This window comes from Mastigoproctus giganteus, chromosome 14, assembly GCF_048544385.1.
Source record: "Mastigoproctus giganteus isolate SK-2022 chromosome 14, ASM4854438v1, whole genome shotgun sequence".
NCBI classification, from domain to species: Eukaryota; Metazoa; Arthropoda; class Arachnida; order Uropygi; family Thelyphonidae; genus Mastigoproctus; species Mastigoproctus giganteus.
In genome coordinates, this window is record NC_143588.1 from 7,642,712 (window position 1) to 7,665,272 (window position 22,561).

Genomic DNA, 22,561 nt, shown 5'->3' on the forward strand with positions numbered 1-22,561 from the left:
ATCAGCCCCAAGTCCCTTATTCAATTTTTGCTGTAGAATTCTGTTCCACTTTCTTCTCAGTTATAACACAGCCACTGTGTAATCATGAATTATGACCACCTAATCCGTATTGGACCATGCCACATATCATTAGCATTAGTAGAGGCATATGATGCAAGAAAGCAAGCTTATTCAGCATCAGCCAAAAAAAAAAAAAAAACACACACCACTCCCATTTCACCCCTCCGTTCGTTCGAATTACCTGTGCAGTTGAGCTTTAAATTTGTTTATGCTATCAACTTCAACAACAAGTGATGGAAGTCGGTTCCACCAACCAACCACCCGCTGGCCAAAGGCAAATTTCCGCACATCTATCCGACATCCGTCCTTCCTCAATTTGAATTTATGCCCTCTGAGGTGATTATTCTGAGCAAAATGAAGAATCCCATTGGCATTGAGCATGCTCAAACCATTCAAAGCCTTATACACCTCTATCAGATCACCTCGCCGGTGCCTAGTCTCCAGACTCTGTAATTTGCAAAACTTAAGCCTTTCTTCGTAAGAGCAACCCTTTGTTCCATTCACTAATCTTGTTGCCCTTCTCTGTACCCGTTCCAGCAGCTCTACATCCTTCTTGAAATGAGGTAGACCTGTATACAGTACTCAAGATGTGGCCTAACCATTGCCTTATAAAAGGGAATAATCACCTCCTTATCCCTGCTAGAAAAGTTCCTGTATATCATTGACAAGACACCATGAGCTACTCTTGCAGCTCGTCTGCACTGCTCAGAGAACTTCATATCTGCCTGCACAATTACCCCCAGGTCCTTTTCATTCTCCACCACTGTCAGTGTAATACCGCAGAGTTGATACGTTGCTCTGGGGTTACTGTTTCCCATATGTAGTACTTTACATTTGTCAATGTTAAACTTCATTTGCCACCTCTCAGCCCATCTGTTCAACCTTTCCAGATCCCGTTGCAGCAGCATAGCGTTCGTAGTGTCCTTAACAACCCTGCCAACCTTTGTATCATCTGCAAACTTGGACATTAAACTTGATATCCCATCATCAATATCATTCATAAACACCGAAAACAACAACGGACCCAACACTGATCCCTGAGGAACTCCACTAATAACATTAGTCCACGTTGAGCAGTGTCCATCGATTACCACTCTCTGTCTTCTGCCACTCAACCATCCCCTTATCCATAGCAGCAATTTGCCTCCAATGCCACACTGCTCCAATTTGTGCAGCAGTCTTCCATGTGCAACAGTATCAAAAGCCTTTCTAAGATCCAAATATATAATATCAAAGTTATTCCCTGCATCCAGTTCTTTTGTGACTACATCATAGTATCCAATCAAATTGGTCAGGGAAGACCATGCTGCGTCTGAGCTATAACTGAATTCTTGTCTAGATGATCCTGCAGTGCTTCCATTAATTTACCTGGAACCGAAGTTAAACTTACAGGTCTATAATTACTTGTGTCAGCCTTTGATCCTCCTTTGTGGATTGGGGTTACATTTGCACATCTCCAGTCTATGGGTACCGCCTCTGAGTCCAAAGAAGCTCTCATAATTATGGCTAGGGGTTTGCTTACTTCCTTTAATATAACTGGATAGATCCCATCCACCCCAGGTGCCTTTTTTATGTTTATCCTCAACAATCTCTCCTCCACTTTCCTCTCAGTTATTACAAAATCATCCAGCTCACTGCCAATGTTTACTTTACCTACATCATTCTCCTTCCTGAATAACTCCTCATGCGTGAATGTAGATGCAAAATACTCGTTTAGATTGTTAGCCACCTGAGCAGGATCCTCAACTATTGAACCATCAATATCCAGTGGACCAATCTGATTCATCCCTTTCCTTCTTGAGTTTAAATATGTAAAGAACTCTTTTCTGTTTTTCTTTGCATCCTTTGCCAAGGATTTTTCGTAGTCTGCCTTTGCCTGCCTAATCTCCTTTGTGACTTGGTTACAGACCAACTTATATCTATCATAGGCTTCCATGTCACCCATTAATTTGTATGTATCCCATGCATTTTTCTTCTCTGCCACATGTCTCATTAGTTCATCTGACAACCATTTAGGCCTAAACCTTGAACAATATTTCTTAGTTGGTATGTAAAGCCTGGTAGCCTCCAAGATTAGTTCCTTGAATGCTTCCCATTTTGAGTTTGCTGTTGGTAACATCATCAGTTGGTCCCACTGTATAGAATTTAAATACTGTCTCAGACCATCATAGTCGCCTTTACGAAAACAAAAACCCTTCCCTTTACCTCTGATGGTAGTTACCTCCTTGAGTAAATCCCACTTCAACACACTGTGATCACTGCCACCTAGTGTTCATTTATCTGCAGATTCTTAATGCATGAAGAATCACTACTGATAATCAGATCAAGAGTATTGCTCCCTCTTGTTGCCTCACGAACATGCTGATGTAGAAAACAATCATCCAATAAATCCACAAAAGCCTTGCTAGTGTGCAAGTGACCAACCCACAAATTCCAGTCAATATCTGGGAAATTAAAATCCCCCATTATAAGACTCTCTGATTTACTGGCCCACTCTATTTCCCTGTACAATACCTTATTATACTCATCAGAGTCATTAGGCCTATAGCACACTCCTACTCTCAATTTTGATTTCCCTATGCTTATGTCACACCAAACTGACTTGACACTGCCCTGTCCATCGATGTCAACTGGCTTCACTTCCTTGGACTTTATGTGTTTCTTAATTAATAGCATAACCCATCCTCCCCTGTCTATCCTTTCTATACACATTGTATTCCCCAAATTCCAGTTCCGTATTACTTATATCTGTGTGACACCACGTCTCTGATATCCCAACAATATCTGCCTTTGATGTTTTGAGCAATACCTCAAATTCATCAAATTTATTTACCAAACTCCTAGCATTGGTGTACATGCAGGTATACATGCACCTGTTTCTATTCTTAGCTACCCTAACACAACCCATGTGTTTACTTGTACCGCATTGACTCCCAGCAGTCTCTGAAATATCCTGCATCTTGTTTTTCAGGCTTCTGCTCATTTCAATAGAAGCAGTGCAAGAATCACTTCCACCTCTGCCAGTGGCTACTGTTAATCTATTAGTCCTTGTATCCCCCCCAACTAGCAGTTTTCCGACCCACCTAACACTGTCTTGATAGCATCAACAAATATTTTTGCACCCTTTCTATTTAAGTGTATCCCATCCCTGTAGAAGCAATCTCTCCTGTTAACAAGTACAGTCCAGGCTGAAAAAAATTCTACCCCTTGAGCCTTGCACAATCCCTCCAGGGCCGAATTGATCGACAAGGCTCTCATCATATACTCCCTCCTATTGTGTCTGGGCAGAATTGCAGACACTTTCAAATTCAACCCTAATTCACGGCTTTTTTTCAACAGTGACCTGTACTTGCTAAGTAATTCCGCCGGTCTCCTACTCTTAATATCATTAGTGCCAACGTGTACAACTATATCACCTTTTGTCCCCTTAAAAGATGATATCCACTCTACAACGTCATCAACCTTTGCCCCTGGCAGACATACCCTGGTCCTATTCCACCTATCCTTTTTACAAAGCATGTTCCCCGCTTCCCTGACAATAGTCACCAACAACTACTTGTTCCTGTGGGACCAGCGCATTCTGCCTAGGGGGCTGCCTCTGTGTTGCCTGATGACCAAGTGCAAGCTCTGGCGTTGATGTGGGCAGCTGAGAGCTTGATGGGCCCCTCAATTTATTTCCTTCGAGGGCATACACCCTGTCCTTCAAGCTCTCATAAAGGCCCAAAAAAAACGCTGAGTTGTCGCCTGATTTCCTTGCACTCCTTACATTGTGCACACACAAAGACATCCCCCTTGGCAGTATCATGCCCCGTACCCGATTGCTCCGCAAACATCAAGCAAACAGTGCATTTTAAAAGACTGTGATTCAGAGGGCAACTGCCCCCCTCAGTTCTCCCCTGAACCACAGCACTCCCATTAGCTTGAGCCTTTTGCTTTGCTGCTCTGGTCAGAGTCATGATTCCGATTTAATTCAATAAAATTTCAAAACAAAAATTAAATCCTTAAGTTATATCCCAAAACAGTTATGTTATATATATATATATATTTTTTTTTTCGGTATCTAGTGTTTTCTACGAGTTCCCTTTATACAACTTCCGTATCACGTGTACCACTATAGTTATGTATTAATTATTTGTTACGATTAAGTCGTTATATATATATATATATATAGAGTTAAAAATACAATTTAATTGACAATAAAGTTTATCAAGATTAATAGATTTACTGATTAATTGACAATATTATATTATGCACTATACTACACTAAGCTTATGCTATCGTGTAAAAATGGCAGGAATTCTCGAACGGTACTTCTACGGACTCGTAAGTATTGATTAGCTTCCAAATCTCGCTATCTCAATTTAGAATAAACTAAGGATCCTGACTAGGTCTATAATCTACTTATAGAAGATAATTTGATATAACAATTGGTTAATAAATCGACTAAATTTGGTTAAAAAAAAAAAGACGTCTCGTTCAATTTGTAACACGTGGATTTGATATCGTTACCAATACTAAGTAATACCTACAAAATCTCTGTCTAAGTTAAACTTTAAACTAAGTATCGTAACTAGGAATATAAAGCTACTCTAGAAAATAAGTTAATATGACAATTTAAGCTAATAAATCAGAAAATAAATCAGGAAAAACTTCTCTGTTCCAAGAGCTTCAAGGAGCGTTGTCCGCACAGGCTAACCTCGAACCCAGACTCCATCATGCAGTATAAAAAGCCAAACAGCTTCATATACTAACAGCAGTGGCAATTTGCATTTAGTCATGCAAGTCAAAGTGATAAAGTAACAGTTATGGGACTTAGTAAAAATATCACAGAGTTACAAAAGGCATGATTGTGGAGTTTGTGCATCAGGTGCTTCCTTATTGTAAATAGCATGTTTTGTTGGTTGCACATGGCACACTGTGGTTAAGATATACAAAGATTGGTGTTGAACAGATCACTGTATGACAGTTGGCATCACAACATATATGGGAAATGCAAGAATGACAGTTGGCATCAAAACATAATATGGGGAATGCAAGAATAATATCCCAAATGACTATGAACTGCTGCCTCAGGCATATGGTGTTCCACAGCAGACAACCCAAAAGACATCTGCTTCTCACTGCTAATTATCACTGACTGTGAATGCTGTGGTGTCAACAACATGCTAGTTGGACAGTAGAGGACTGGAAATGAGTGTGGTGGTTGCATGAGTCCAAATACCTGGTACAACAACATCAAAGAATGCCTTCATGTTTGGTGCAAGCAACATAAGTCCATGGTGCCCACTATCCAGGCAGGTGGTGGTGGTTGCTTAATACACGGCATGTTTTCCTGGTAAGAACTAGGACCCCTGGTGTGTATGTACCAACATTTCACTGGTGAGATCTACCAGCAGCTCTTAAGAGACCATGTGCACCCTGCCATGTTGCATTTTTTCCCAGACAGAATGGGATCTTTCAATACGATAATGTGCAGTATCATCAAGCCCATTGTGCATAAGTGGTTCAAGGAACAAAATGAAGATATCACACGTCTTGATTGGCAACCAAATCTGCCTGACGACAATCCCATTAAACACCTGTGGGATGTTTTGGAACATGAAATGAGGAACATTCAATCATCTATTCTGACACTGGAAAGCCTTGCAGTCAAACATGGCTGCAGATCCCTATGGATGTCTACAGGCATCTAATGGAGTCAATGCCTAGGCAAAAGGAGCTGTTATCTGTGTGAATGGGGATGGTCCAACATTGTATTAGGTAGGTGGTAATAATTCAGCAGTCACTCAGTGTAGCTCCCAGTTATAACTTGGTTTATTTATGATATTTCCCATCTTTAAATGGTTCACAGTTAAATATAGATGCCATTCATATCTAGTGAGACAATCTTTTTCATTCCTTTCCTTCTAGTGTTAATAAACAAATATTTGCTACTTTTCTTTTTTCTTTGCATTCTTAGCCAAGGACTTCTCATAATTTGCCTTAGCTTGCCTAACTACCTTAGTGACCTGATCCCAAATTACTTTTTACTTGCTGTAGGATTCCATGTTACCTGGTAATTTATCATCCACCAGTCTCATCAGACATCCATTTAGGTCTACACCTGGAGCAGCTTCTATATCCTGACTCTCACATTTAGAATTTGGTTGGTGACACCATTAGTTGGTCGCACTGAAGTCACCTTTACAAAAGCAAAATCCTTTCACTTTACTCTTGACAAAAGCATGTCTCTGTAGAATTTTAGAAAAATATGTTACATATATAAATGCAATTTTTTGATAACTGCATTGACAAAACCTTGAAAACATTATTTTATGTGTATACTCAGCTCAGCAAAGGATTATAAAGGATTTGCAGTAAACAAGTTCTGGTTGAGATGAGAAAAAAAGTTTCATATATATATATATATATTGGTCAATTTTATTTAATTAAATGGTATTTATCTGTGTAGGGAATTAGGTGTATATGGACCAAGCTGCCAAGTTAGTAAAAGTAAACTAGCTTTAGCCTGGGTGGCCTATCAAAATAAAGGGAAATTATCACCTGCAACAAACTCCCAACAACAAAATAATTGTGCCTAAGGTATACTTTACACATAACGTCTATATCCCCCCATTTAAATACAGTATAAAAACTAGTGACACAGGGTGAAATTTTCACAATAGGCCACCCAGGCTAAAGCTAGTTTACTTTTACTAACTTGGTAGCTTGGTCCATATACACTTAATTCCCTACAGATAAATACCATTTAATTAAATAAAATCGACCAATATAATTTCATGCACGTATAATGTCTAATTGCCCTATGTACAATAGCATTAACGTTGCACATCTAACAAATACCTAATACTGTAAACTTTACCAGATATCATTATTATAATCTTCAATAAGAACACATATACAGGGTGTTTCAGTTAAACGTTTCAGAACTTCTAAGAGGGGTAGGGTACATCCTGACAACTCGAAATCATATAGCAATGTGGGGTCGGAAATGCTTTCCTGAAGCGGTATTGTACACAGAAGTCGTCGTGTGACGTCGTGCAGCACAGATTCGATTTTCGGTCAATGTATAGGCCGGTATTATGGGAGATCACCTCATCGGACCTTACCTGTTACCGTATCGTCTAACCGGACCTATCTACTTGATCTTTCTGCAGCAAGTATTGCCACAACCTTTGAGAGATGAACAGATTTCTGCATCGACGCAACAGACAATGTGGTTTCAACACGATGGAGCCCCTGCCCATTATAGCGGAGATGTTCGTAACTACCTGGATGTCACATTTGGTCAACAGTGGATCGGACGTGGTGGTTCCGTGCGTTGGCCTGCTCGGTCACCCGACCATTCATGTCTTGATTTTTATTTCTGGGGTCATATGAAATTGCTAGTTTATGACACCCCTGTTGACAATGCTGAGGAGCTGGTTGCAAGAATCGCAGTAGCTGCCGAAGAAATTCGAAATTCGCCTGGAGTATTCCAGAATGTTCGGATGTCCATGCGTCGGAGATGTGAGGCGTGCATTGTAGCCCGTGGAAGAAACTTCGAACACTTACTTTAATCTATGTACCTTTTGCTTCTTTTCATGTATTATTAAAACGATTTCTCACTTACGGTCTCTTTTCTTTTTATGGTGCTTCTGTGTACAACACCGCTTCAGTAAAGCATTTCCGACCCCACATTGCTATATGATTTCGAGTTGTTAGGATGTACCCTACCCCTCTTAGAAGTTCTGAAACGTTTAACTGAAACACCCTGTATATATATATATATATATATATTTCAGAATTCACAACTAAGAAATTACTGTAATTGCATAAACTAGGTTATTTAAATGATTTTGCTCTGATTTATTTTTTCTTTTAATATTTCAGATGTACTTGATCAGACTCTTAATGAGTATGATTCTGAAGGAAGATCTACCAAAAGCAGCTCAATAGAGAGCATGACCAATAAACCAGGAATGATTTTATCTGGTAATGTCACGATGAAAATTGACTCATTTTTCAATCGCCCACATTCACGTCAGGTTTCTTCAACAAAACTGCAAGAATTCTTCACACACCATACACCAATTCATCCTAAATCATTTGCTGCTCTAAAATCTCAACTCTCACCTAATAAAGTTCCTAGAGTGTATGGAAGTGTTGCAACAATTAAACGGTCAAAAGCATGCCATTCTAAAATTGCTGATATAATGATCCGAATGCACAAAATATTTTACAGTTCACCTGCTATAAGTGATGACTCAGATGATTTTCAAATAGCAACATCGGCTGCTGAGTGGCAAAAAAGAAAAAGTCAGAGTCAAGAAAACATTTTCAACAGAATAAGAAGTAGACATTCATGGGCATGCCCAGTACAAAGCCATAATGAATCTACACAAATATCAGATCACAATGTGTCTTCTTATCATCATCATCCTTGGATATCATCATTTATTTACAGTAATGCTGTGAGAGACTCTTTCTCTCATGCATTTAAGGATGATAGTTCAGAAATTTATGCACAAACTCTTCCTTTAACAAGGAAGGAGAAGGCATCACAGCCTTTTTGGAATAGCTACCCACCTCCATCTCATCCACCACCTCCTCCTCCAATTGGTCAGCTGGTTGAAGTTGATGTTTCACGAGCATTTGGGGAATATGCTAATATAAATCTAATCGATGAGCCTAAATCTACTGTAATGTCAAGTTTTCGCCCAGGAGATAGTGCTAAGCTATATGCTTCTCCAGAGGCAGTAATGAGTATTGGCTATAAATCAGATCCCCTTCCAGAAAGAAAAGGTACACTGCATCCAAGAAGAATTGGAAGACGATCAAGCTTAAGGTCCCATTCTCTTCCTCCAAAAATTCCCCATAAAAAAATAAGTAGCCAGAATATATCTTCTGATGCTGAAGATAATACCGATTCTATAGGGTTATACTCTACCTTTAAAATGACTCAAAAACATCGAGATTCTTGGTCTTTAGATGGCAGATTTATTTCTGACAAAAACACCTTAAGGAACCTTAAGAAATCGTTAATTACTGATGATTATGCCTCAAAGTTTGACAATGAGGATTCTGATATTTGCAGTCCTCGTCATTCTTCTTTGAGGACACCACCACATGAACCTTTTATCCCAGCACCTGATTATGACAGTAGTGAAGATGATGACGCTTTAACTTTGTTAGATAAAGGTAGTAGTTTAGTGACATTTGGAAAAGGTTCAGCTAATGAAGAAGCTTTCTCTAATACCAGGATATTAAAAAATCAGGACCCTTTCATTGCCACTTCCTATATTGAAGACAGGACCACTTCTGAAACTCAAGAAGAATTTAAATACCCCAGGAAATTTTCAGAAAAAAATGCTACTGTAGTATTTATTAGCGGGAAAATTACTGATAAAAAAATAGAAAAAAGTGATATTCAGATTCACCGAACTGAGGGAGGTACGTTAAAAGGAACAGTTATTATTTCCACAGATAAACCTAGTATTCCTTCAGTTAAGAGTTGGGTGGACACCTTTACACGAGAAATTTTTCCCCAGAATTATTCTACACTCAAGGAAACATGGTTGGATTCTAATATTATAGAAAATAAAAACCAACCAAATATATCTGAAATTCAAGGTAGTGCAAGAGTAGGCGAAACTTCTCATTTACGACAAAAAAATAAAAGTCATGTCAATGCTATGTCAGTGTTAAAAACACACAAAGAAAAACATCCTTTGGATAATTACACTTCGCCAATCTATTCAAAGAAAGTTATTTGTGAAACTGAGAAATCTTTTATTAGTGATAATTCTGAAAATTCCAAAAGGGTAAACACAACAAAAGGCTTGGATTTAAACTTGATAAAACATAATACAGATAGAGAGAATGAATTGGCTGTATGTAAAGTGAAATCACACTTAGCTAAAAATCTGTCCAAGGTTTGTGGTACACATATGGAAACTGAAAAGGAATTTTCACTTCAGAGTAAGGGTAAAAGCATTACCAAAAAACAATTTGTAAATCCTAATCTAGAAGAAAGACTAAGCAAAAATTGTAATGAAAATGATATTCAGATGCATAGCTTAAGGAAGGAATATAATGAAACTCGTCAGTCACAGACTGAGCCTTCAATCTTGTTGGCAGATAATAATTTGGTAGAATTACTGCCTCCTCCACCTGAATTTGCTGCATTTGCTGATGGCTGTGCAATAGATCAATATGTTATAGCTATATCTCCACCACCAGAATTTTGTGATGACAGTTTAACAAGTAATATATGCAATCACTTTTCTGAGGAATATATTCCCAAGGAAATAAAAAATACAGTTACTTCACCATGTATATCTCAGATTTCTACGTTTAACAAAGATACTGAACTTTGTCATCTTCCTCAGAGCAATGATTCTAAAGTAGTCCCATTAAATAAAAGCTCTGAGAAAGTTAATTCACATATTCCTCCTGTTTGTGATAGCCATCTTTTACTAGACTTAAAAAATAGTTCTACACAACAAGAAGAATATCAGTCGGGCAGTGAGACCAAAAGGAAGCAACAGCAGACAGAATTTTATTCAAAATCATTGCATCATTGGAACAGCAGAGATGTAGCTGATTGGTTGGACAGTCTGATGCTTTCAGAATACAAACTTAAATTTTCAGAAGCAGGAATTACTGGTGCCAAGCTTATTAATATGGATGGTAATGATTTAATGGGTTTGGGAATGAATTACCTTGCCCACCGCCTAATCATTGAAGAATCTCTAAAGCAGTTTTTAAAATAACTGTTTTGATATTGCATAGATAAAAACACTGCCAAATGATAAACAAAGTGCTGTGAGCTTGGAGGCTTAATCATTTAATTTCTGGTTTAATATTTGTGAAATGGTATAGGAAAAGTTGCATGCTGGTAAACTGGTAAACGTGATCTTTTCAGCCTCGCAATATAAAAACACGAGAATTGCCAAGTATATGCAAAACAACTTTTGTTGGGGGAAAAAATACAGTAGACTCTCGATTATCTGGAATAACAGAAAGAAAGGGGAATAGTAAATTCAAAAAAATATGAAAGAGTTTACATAATATGCAGTGTAGTATTAGTAGCATTGCATGCCTCATACAGTCACTTGTTCAAATCTCAATTCTATGAGATGGAAAAATTTCCAAGCCATTTTCTATGGAAGGGAGGGAAGGTAAACCTCAACAATTCATGCTGAGGGAGATGGACCATAATCTGCCACGCTGGTCCAGTGCGGTTGGCAGCTCGACCGTATTTAGCAGTCTCAGGGGCTTGAACCCCGGTCTACTCAAGGAGCGTGTGCTACTGCACTCCCGCTTCTGACCACTCGGCTACAAAGGCCTCTATGGAAGGACATGTGACTAATTATATAACCAGTTGTAAAGCACTGTGCAGCTCTTGTTTATCAGAGATGAAACCAGACTAGTTCTACGGTTTGCATTTCATTAAACCACACATGCTGTCAGTATCAATAGAAGCTTAATGATTTTTGTGACAACATATTGGTTTTGTCACATCATTTGGAGACTGGGTTTAAATCCTGTTGGAGACTGCAGGAGTTCTTGAAAGCCTCTTCAGCTGAGGCTGTAGTAAACCAAATCGCAGGCAGAAAGGGAGAGAGAGTTCCTCCCTGTAAGTTATTTCAGGTTTTTCAGCCCACACAGTCTAAGGTGAATGAAAATATGATGCAAGTTTAAAAATTTTACCTTGAATCCTGTTTATCCTTTCAGTAATCACAATTTTTTGTTGCCAGTAAATACATGCAACACTAATACAATGATAAAACACTGCAAATAAAAGAAATAAAATATATTTACCATTAATAAAATAAAGAGGACTGTAATAAAAGTAGCCAAGTACATTGAACTCGAATGGCATAAAGGATTCATGAATTTCAACACAGTTAATATGCAAAATATAATCAATTCACAGATAATCGAGAATTGCCTGTAATCATTTTCCATCACAAAAAGAGTGTGTGTGTGTGTTGGGGGAAGGGGGAATGCCCGCATTGCAACTAACCCTAACTTTTGAGTTAGAATATGTACGGACAGCTTATCCTTAGCTATAGCCACAGTTGAATGAGAGTGTGAATATGTATAAATTTATATTATTTATATACATGAAATGTGTGTACATATGTGTACATTATTTTATCATTTGTTTTGTTTGGAAGATTTTTTTAGCTTAGATCCAAATAATATTCTATGTGTGTTATAAAGTAGAATACTATTTATTGTCCATAGGAAATCACTGTGGATATGTTATTAATGTAGAATATGCAAAGAATTTGTACAGAAAATTTATTGCACACCATTACAGAATTATAGAAAACAATATAAATATATATATCTGTATGCTAGCACTGGCATACATCTGTCATGCTCACAGTTAGTGAGTATTGTATATAGTAAAAATGGACATAACTGTTAATAGCATGAAAATTTTACTATGCAAATAAATTGTTTCTGCCTTGTAACATTAGAAGTAAATAATAATTCTTGTTATTAGATAAAAGATTGGCCAAATGGAAGTGTGCCGCATTAATTTTATTGAAGAAATCTGTGATGTTTTTTTACATTTGCATATAAATCATTTTGTGTTCATTTATAGATTCTGAAAAAAAAGAGGAAATGCATTTTCAAACTAAATAATAGTCAGCCTTCTTTAAAATATATTTTATAATTAATTATTTGTAATATTTCTATATATTAAGCAGTAGATATATTTGCCTCCAGGTTAGATACACAATTTTAAAACTGAATGAAGTGAAGGTCATCATTCAAATGAATGCCATAATCTTAATAAAAGCTGTTTTTAGTTTGTTGAACTGTTTCGTATACTTCTAAAGAATTTTTAGAGGAAGTAAATGTGCATTTTTTTTTTAAATTGTACACAAAACTTTTCATTTTTCTACTTAGTATTAATAAATTCTGAATTTTTTTTTTTTTTTTTTTGTTTAATGCAAATAATACTTAGAATTCTTTCTTTGCTTATGTAAATACTACAAAGAAAGGGATTAACCACCCTGGTCTACTAGATATGAATGACATAACAGCAGATGATATTATGATTCTTCAGATGATCCTATTTAGGTTGCTGATGTTAACAAACTGAATAAATGAAGAAGTTTGTAGGGGTGAGAATAACAGAAGTATACATAATTAGAATAGAAAGTGAAATGATTTTATGATAACCGAGAGAAAGTTGAAATAAAAATTGTTAAAGATAAAAGTAAGTAAGGCCCAAAGCTGATGAAAATATTCAGATATATCAAAAGAAGCATGAAAGAATGTAAGCAACCCTTCAGCCATAATTATGAATGCATCATTGGATTCAGGAGAAGATCACTAGACTGGATATGTGCAAAAGGACAAAGTGAGTAATTGCAGACTTAGAAGCTTCACTTCGGTGCTTGGGAAAATAATGGAGTCGATGGTTAAAGAAGTAATGCAAGTGCAGCTTGATATCATGCTCTGACTGCAGTCTAACTGTAGTCAGAGTGTGGATTTGTATTGGAAAAGTCTTTCGAATGATTGGTCCTTAGAAATTCTGGTACCTTTTGGAAATTTTATACAGGGTGTTTCAAAAGCGATGGTCAATAATTTAAAGGTGAACTGTACAGACTACAATATGCAAAAAAAGCCTAGTAAACATAGGTCCTTAAGTGAATCGTTTTTGAGATATTGCACATTTCTAGTTGGGATCCACCACTGACAAGGTGAACTGTACAGAGTTGGGATCCACCACTGACTTGTTTGTTTAGGTTAGTTTATGCTCATTCTCTCCCTTTCCCCCTCACTCAATGCTCTGAGATGTAGCAGGCATACTAGTACTTGTCAAAGGATAGTCAACATGAAAAGAGGTTACATCAACGAAGAGTATGCAGACATGCACTTCATGTATGGTAAAGCCAACAGCAGTGCACTCGAGGCTGCACATTTGTACCAAGAAGCATTTCCTCGCCGAAGGCAGCCCAACAGGCACACATTCATCAGGGTACATCAATGCCTTAGAGAACATGGGCACTTTGCACATGGAGTACGAGCAGGTAGGCCCAGAAGCATAGCACCTGGCGTTGAGGAAAGGGTGTTAGAAAGAATAGAACAAAATCTAGGAATTTTGACAAGGAGGGTTGCTTTGCAAGAGTGTGTAATGAGTCATAGCAGTGTGTGACGGCTTTTATATCGCCAGTTACTGTGCCCCTACCATATCTAACATGTACAGGGTCTCAGCAATACAGACTACCCTCCCAGAGTGAACTGCTGCCAATGGATTCAACAACAGTGTGTCCTGAACCCCTAATTTTTAAACAGCATTTTGTTCATTGACAAAGCTGGGTTTACTCCTGATGGTATTTTTAATTTTCATAACCGTCACGTTTGGTTCGACAAAAATCCTAATGCAATTCACGAGTCACGACATCAGCAGCGTTTCTCGTTGAATGTCTGGGCAGGGCTAACAGGAGAGCTGTACCTTCAGTTCCTGCAGAATGTTCTTCCAGACCTTGATAATGGTAATGTTCCACTTCAGCAATGCCAGAACATGTGGTTTATGCATAATTGGCACATTTTGCTCGAGTTGTAACTCGGTATCTAACTAGAAGGTATGGTCAACAGTGGATAGGTAAAAAGCTTGGTGTACACTTCTGACATTAACACATTGAGGAATTGCACTGTCTGGTTGAAGGAGCCTTTCAGAAAATCAGAAATGACCCAGGAATGCCTGAAAGGATTCGCAACTTAATGCAGAGAAGACTACAAAGCTGCGTATGGATGCAAGGGCAGCATTTTGGACATCTCTTGTAACATCTGTAAAATCTTGTGGTGTTGAAACCAAAAATTAAAAATGTATTATCTCAAGTTTAATAAAACCACCCTTAGCAAAGGTTCACAGCTTTTTGCTAAACTAGTGCTCCCATAGTCGGTGGCGGATCTTAACAGAAAATGTGCATTATCTCAAAAATGGTTCATTTGCGGCCCAATGTTCACTGGGACGTTTTTGCTTATGTTAGTTCGTACTTTTCACCTTTAAATTATTGACCATTTTTGAAACACCTTGTATAGAAAAGAATTAAAATTCCATTAATGTGGATATTGCTTCAATCATTGAAAATTATATACAAGTGTAGTATCTTCCCAAAGCAGCTTGTTGCTGATATTAAACCTCCACTGTTTGTGGGATTTTTTTTTTTTTTAGCTTTCACTGAATTGAAAGTAATGTTCTATTAATTATGAGTTGCTAGCCTAAACTGCAAAATTTTTACAAAAATAAACAAGAGAAAATAATGTTTTTATCACATTTATTAAAATTACTCACCCCCTGAATTAAAACACAGATGCTTGTATGACATTTGACAGAAGCCATGTGAACATATTTTTAAACTATAATATATCTAAATTTACACTTTTTTTTTTTTTACATTAAAGTTAATTTTGTCTCCCAACAGCAAGGTCTGATGATGGGTATCAGCAAGATACCTGAAACATTATTCAATGTATATTAGTTTAGGTAACACCTAAATAAAATATATTAAAACTCCATGTGGTATAAGAGTGATAATTTAAATGGATAGAAATCACGTAACGTCCTTCCTTGACCATATTAGAACATATTTTTGTTAGCTGTTTGTATTTAGTTTCTCCTATGCCAGGGGTTGGCAACCTTTTTTGTGTGAACACCATTTTTGATCTAATTAAAAAAAAAAAAATCCGAAAAGCCGCACCTCAGCTCAAGTTGGGATGAGGGGGGGGGGGGGCAGTTTTTTAAGAAATGGCATAGAGTGGAAAGGTGTTTTATTTAAAAAAAAATATTTTCTGAAATATTAGTTACTAATACTGAAAAAACGTAACATCCAATTAGGATTAATGTGACTTTTGCTGCTGAACAGTCAACCGAGTCTCTCAACATCAGGAGAGTATGTCAATTTTCAAACTTTAATCATGCTGAGAGACTCAAATTGTTCACATGGTTTCTTGATTTATTTTTAATATAGTTCATGTTCCAAAATATATGATCGCAGAAATACATTTTTTTTTTTTTTTTATGAAAACCCAGACGACAGGTATTAGAACCTATAGTACTTAGTACTGTGCTTGATTGGAGGTTGAGAAGATGAAAGAAGATATTTGTTGACATTAGACTTGAACTTCTGTAGACTGTAATTTTCAGGAAATACATATGAAGGAAGATTGTTCCAGAAAACAGCAGTTGAATGAATAAACGAGGAAGATGAAAAGTTGGTTCTGTGACTTTGAAGTCAGACAGTAAATGGATGTTGGCGGCACGTGTTTGGGACTGTTTTGAAAGAGAGAACGGGAATTATAGAAGCTAATTCAGAAGAACAGTGCCATGGAAGTATCTGTAGAAAAGACATGCAGCAGAAACAGTATGTCTATGAGACAGTGAGTGGAGAGACTCTGTTAGAGAGGAGTCATTAATTAACATAACTGCCCTCTTCTGAATGGAATCTAGAAGCCTGAGAGAGGTTATGGGGGCACCGCCTCAGATGTGCGAACAATATTCCATGGTAGGGTGGATTTGCGATTTGTACAAAGTAAACAGCTGTTTGGAAGAAAAGTAATGCCGAGAGCGAAAGAGAAAACCAAGTTTTTTAGATACAGAGGAAGCAATATTTGTAATGGAGAGATTAGAAGTCAGGGTAATCCCCAAAAGAGGTATATATCATTTTGCCTAAAAATCGGATTGTCACCAAAGATAAGCATAGGAGCAGAAGAATCCTTTTTGCGAGATATAAGACAAGATTGTGTTTTAGAAGGATTGAAATCAACTAAGTTGTCATTGCCCCACTGAAGAATTACCTGGAGATCGGCATTTAAGGAATTGGTAGCGGATATTTGAGAAGTTAAAGCTGATTGAGCTGGGCAAAGTGGAAAGCAATGTGCTATCATCAGAAAAACTATGGATAGGATTTCCAGTCAATGGAAGGTCATTAATATACAAGAGGAAAAGAGTGGGGGAAAGAACTGAACCTTAAGGGACACCAGCATTAGTGGAGAAGTTTGAAGACAGAGAGCCATCTACCATCACTCTCAGTGAGTGATCAGAGAGAAAACTGAATAACCAATTACAAAAAACAGTTGGCAAACCATAAGATAGAAGCTTGTTTAGAAGACCTTTATGCCAAACACGTTCGAAAGCCTTTGAGATGTCAAGAGCAACTGCTTATGTTTCACCAAACTTTTCCATTGAATTTGTCCATAAATGGGTAACATAAACCAGAATATCACCAGTGGATCAACACTGACGGAATCCATACTGGCAATCGTTGATCAGACGGAAGATTTCTAGGTAGTTTAAGAGTTGGCGGTTAATTGATTTCTCCATTACTTTAGAAAGAGTAGAAGTAATTGAAATGGGATGATAATTGGTTAGGCGAGACTTGTCACCCTTTTTAGGAACTGGCTGGATATGAGCAAATTTCCAAGCAGATGGAAAAACACCTTTGGAATAAGAAAGTGAAAAAAGGTGGCAAAGAACAGGAGTAAGGTTCAGGAGCAAAGGTTTTGAAAACAAGTGGAGAAATACCATCAGGACCTCGAGCTTTCTTAGCATCAAGATTCATCAAAATTCTTTTGACGGAAGACAAGTTTGTTATTTGGTTTTTAGGAGCATTAGCAACTAAGGCCATATTGCTCCGGGATATGCGGTGGTCATTCCCTGACCTTTCCACATCCTCCGTATTTGGTGGTGACGGGCTCGAACCCCGGTCTAATCAAGAAGCGTGTGCTACGCACTGCTGCTCCTTCCCACCTGGCTACGGAGGCGCCTACGGAAGACAAGAGGCATTGAATGGAGCGTGTTGGGAATGGCAGTAGGTGTTTCACCAAGATCATTAATACATGATCTTTATGTTGGAAGAAAAAGTGTAAAGTGTGTAAAGTGTGTTTGGGGTCAAACGGCACCAGGGGTTTCCCCCATCTCCGCGTAGTTTACATTGTCGTGTGATACAGTACACTGTAAAGGCCAGAGATTTAAAAGTGTATGGATATTGTAGATGAGTAGTGTTGTGTACCGTTGTTCTTCTGGCCATTTAGCCGCCAGGCCTCTGCTGAGGCCAGACGTTGCCCACACTTTGCCCCGTGGAGGCAGACCAGGTACACCAATATTTTAAATAAGTACTCTGGCAGGTCCTGCCACCTAGTTTCCTGAGATTTCAGTGGCTAGGACCTAAAAAAAAAAAAAATAAAATAAAATAAAAAAAATAAAAAAAAAATAATAAATAAATAAAATAAATAAATAAAAAAAAAAAAAAATTGAGAGGTTATCACGTGGTGGTTGTGCTAGAATTGTGAGGCCGAAAATTGTGGGCGAATCAAATTTGGCTGTAATTAAGTTTGGATGTGTGGGGCTTTCGCTTGCGTGCAGGTAGAGTGGGAGGGAGACTGAAGGCTGGGGGGGCGACAGACAGAAGAATGGAGTCGATAGGGAGGGTGACTCCAAAATGTTGGAAGAAAAATGGGATGCTAGCAGATTAGCTTTATTCTTGGGTGAAGTGACAACAGAACCATCTGGTTTTGACAGAGATGGGCAAAAGTTGCGGCCAAAGCTATTGGCCAGACAAGAATGCTCAGCTACCATTAGGGCAAGAAGCAAGTTTTCTAGTTTGGATTGATTAATGACTGCTTTACAATTGTTGCGAGCTTTGGTGTAGGCAGAAAATGAAACTGAAGAAACAAGCCAATTATGACATGCAACATTCTTCTCTTGAACAGCCTTAGCACATTTATTGGAAAACCAAGGTTTAGATAAGGGATGAGATTTTAAAGTGGAATGTGGAATAAAGGATTCCATTCCTACAAGAATAATTTCACTGACATGATCTGAGCAAACGTTGACATCAGACATTTTGAAATAGTTATCCAACCAAGGAAAAGAAGAAAGGAAATCTCGCAGGTCATCCCATTTTGCATTCTTGTAATGCCAAACAATATGAGGTGTGGATAGCCATGAGATAAAGGCTCCATTGGAGAAGAGACAATCACCAAGTTGTGATCTGAGGTACCTAAAGGACCACTCACTTCGACTGTGTACTTAGAAGGGTGTTTGTGAGAAAAAGATCAAGCGTATTGGCTGTATTGTTAGGATTGTCTGGTATTCTTTTAGGTAAAGGAACCATCCGTGCAAGGTCATTAGAAATTGCAAAAGCTTCAGCATCTCAACCAGCTGGGTTGGTGTGACTAGAAAACAGAAGCCAGCTGGAGTTATGAACATTAAAATCACCAAGGAAAATTACCTCGCTTGTCGTGCATGTGGGCTAAAAGTTAAAGAGCTGCAGGTTGCCAATCCTGTCCTGAGTAGAAAGCTGTCATTCGTGTCTATTAAATGACAACCAAAAAATTTACTTCTCATAATTCATAGTAGATTAAAATTAAAAGAGAAAATAGAAAATTCTTTCTAAGTAAAAAAAGTTTAAATATGGCATCCGTTTGATGACGTGGAGTGGTAATCAAGCTCATATTGTGATACGATTGATTTGAGAGTTTACTGATAATCACATTTAATATGTCTTATGTTTGACAATATAAAAGCCAAAAAAGAGGACTATTCCACCAGAGGACCCATTGTCAATGGAAAACACCTACGACACAATATAGCTCATGGCTTATAAGCATAATTACCCTATTACTCAGAGTTACCAAAATCCATAAAAAATTCATAATACCTACACAAACAAATAAGAATGACAGTGGCTTACTAATTTCATTTGATTGGGACAACCATTTATTAATGTCCTGCTCAATAAAAGTATAGTCACACTCCAACAATAAACTGGCCAGGTTTTTTTGTACAACAAGCTACTTATCTCAACCCCCCCCCCCAAGTAGCCAGGTGGGTAGGAGCAGCCGTGCATAGCACACGCTTCTTGATTAGACCGGGGGTCGAGCCCATGACCACCAAATACGGAGGATGCGGAAAGGTCAGCGAATGACCACCTCATTCCGGAGCAATATGGCCTTAGTTGCTAATGCTCCTAAAAATCAAATAACAAACAACAATCACCCCCCCCCAACAATACAAGAAAGACATTCTGGCTGTGATCCACCATTCAGCTGGGAAAGGTTACTTTATATTGTAGTATGGTTTATCTTAATCCCTTCCTCACATATTTTCATGAGTTTTTTCAAAGAAATAGCCCTAAAAAATTTTTCTCTTAACCTGCATACTGAGAAAGCAAGCTTTCTTAGTATGCAGTGACATTATTAAGCATTTGAGCACATGAACTGGAAGAATGAAATAATTTACATAATTATTTAAATGCCATAAATAAGAACAAAATATAAGAACAGGATACTATTCCTAATCAACAAACTCTACTGGTAGGTATATAATATACACAGTCACTGGAGCTATCCTAAAATAACTCCAGTCATCCCCTAAAACACAAAAAAAAAAAAAAAATGTAAATTTTAAGAGCATCTATTAAGAATACCTATTTTATTAATTTCTACAGAAAATTCTCAAAAAAGGAATCAATGGAATTCCCAAATCTTTAGAAATAATGGCAGATATCATTGAAGCTTGCAAATATCATTGAAGTGATCCATAAACACTTAACCAAATAAAAGCTTGATAACACTAAACAGCCAAAGAAAAATCTCCAAACAGTATCTCCATTTCCCCCATTCCAAATTAGTGAACAGAAAGCATATAGCTAAGAAATAAAAGTTATACATCAGATTCACTAGGCCTAATACTATTAAAACTCTGTTCCCCTCTTCACAATGATGAAAGCTTTCAAAAAATCTGCACCAAAAACATTTATCCAAATTATAAGCATGACATCCAAGTTTCATAATTTCCTCAGTTTTTCTGATGTCAAGGTTTATTATTCATCAACAAACTCAGGAAAAATTAAGGAAATTACATCACACAGTGTTTGTTTATATAAAAATATAAATAATAACTTGCATATATTTCTTGTGTTGGAAATAAGTATTAATTTAAGATTTACACTTATTTACCTTCAGGACCATTTCCTCTAAATAATCAACTACACTCAATAATCTGTTTAAAAAAAAATTGAGTGATGTTCAAACATATTGACAACTCTTTAGCATTATCCTTAACATTTATAGTTAACCTGTTTCGCGTGGTTCTCTTTAACAGATAATGCTTTCATATGTATTATGTGTTTCAACATTCTTGAAGCTTGCAAATATCATTGAAATTGCTTTCTCTTGCCTTTACTTATAATGAGTTAAACAATATTACTTTTATGTGAATATATACAAGTAATCTGTGAAACAGTAATTTAACATTATTTAAATTTATTCTCCTAAATAAGGCAATGATTAGACCACATCTTGGGTACTGCATACAGGCCTTGATGTTTACTTTTGGAAGAATGCAGATTTGTTGAAGTGAGTGCAGAGAAAGGCACTGAGATTGGTGAAGGGTGCAAAAGGATGTTCTCTTACCAAGAAAGGCTTCAGTGCAGGTGCCTGGAGATCTGATTGAGGTGCTTAAGGCTTTGAATGGATCGAGTAAGCACAATGCTGATAACATTCTTCTTCTTGTTCAGACAACACAATGAAGGAGCATAAATTCAAATTAAGGAAAGACAGATGCGTGGAAATTTGGCTTCAATCAGCATGTAGTTTGAATAAATTCAATGAAGAACTTGACCATGAGATAAAGGCTCCATTGGAGAAGAGACAATCACCAAGTTGTGATCTGAGGTACCTAGGTACGTGTAGAGAGAATGGACAGGCGGTGTGGGATTTTTTTTTTGCTGATGCTGACATCTATACTGACACCCAGTGTTCAGTGTACAAGACTGACAAAAATCTTATCTAAAAAACTTAGAAGACTAATCAAAGCACGGCCACATAACCAGCACAGATCCTGCATACCACACTTGGAATAAAGACCACAAGTGTAAAGTGTGTTAGTTATTGATGGCACCAGGGGTTTCCCCCATCTCCGCATTGTATTCTTTGTGAGTGACACAGAACTCTGTAGAGGCCAGAGATTTAAAAAGTATGTGGGGAGTGGTCTGTTGTGTAGCATTATATTCTGTTGTTTCTCTAATCATTTAGCCTTTAGGCACTCAGTAGATTATTTAAGTACTCTGGCAGGCTCCACCACCTAATTTCCAAGGATTTCAGTGGCAAGCCTAAAAAAAAAAAGTGTGTACACTAGAATTTAGCCAAAAGAGATTTACAAGAAAATGGTAGAATTTAGACGTTGATTACAATTTGGCAGCATTGTTAAGGGGTGTACTCATTCAGTTTAGTGGGGGGGGGGGGAACTGAAGACTGGGTGAAAACAGATAGAAGAATAGAGACAATAGAGTAGGCATCCCCAAAGAAGTCAGTGGAGACGAGCCCCACCAGGCGAAGTATGGGGGAGGCAGGAGACAGAGACCCGTCTCCTCCCTCTGCCTGGGAATGGGGTTTTAAAGGGAACCGGGTTAGAGTAGGTTAGGTTCAGATCACCAAATGGCATGTCAGCAGGGAATAAAGACCACAGTGAGATTTTAACCACCTG

General features: G+C 37.6%; 1 protein-coding gene across 1 annotated transcript in view; it reads left to right on the top strand.

The window, feature by feature from the left end:
- LOC150074965 (uncharacterized) overlaps positions 1 to 12,130 on the top strand; it is a 658,991-nt gene extending 646,861 nt beyond the window's left edge. Inside the window, exon 17 of the mRNA XM_090389013.1 lies at positions 7,933 to 12,130. Coding sequence (XP_090245139.1) covers positions 7,933 to 10,814 — 2,882 coding nt within the window. The 3' untranslated portion in view covers positions 10,815 to 12,130. The remainder of the gene's footprint in view (positions 1 to 7,932) is intronic.
- The last annotated feature ends 10,431 nt before the right edge of the window (positions 12,131 to 22,561 follow it).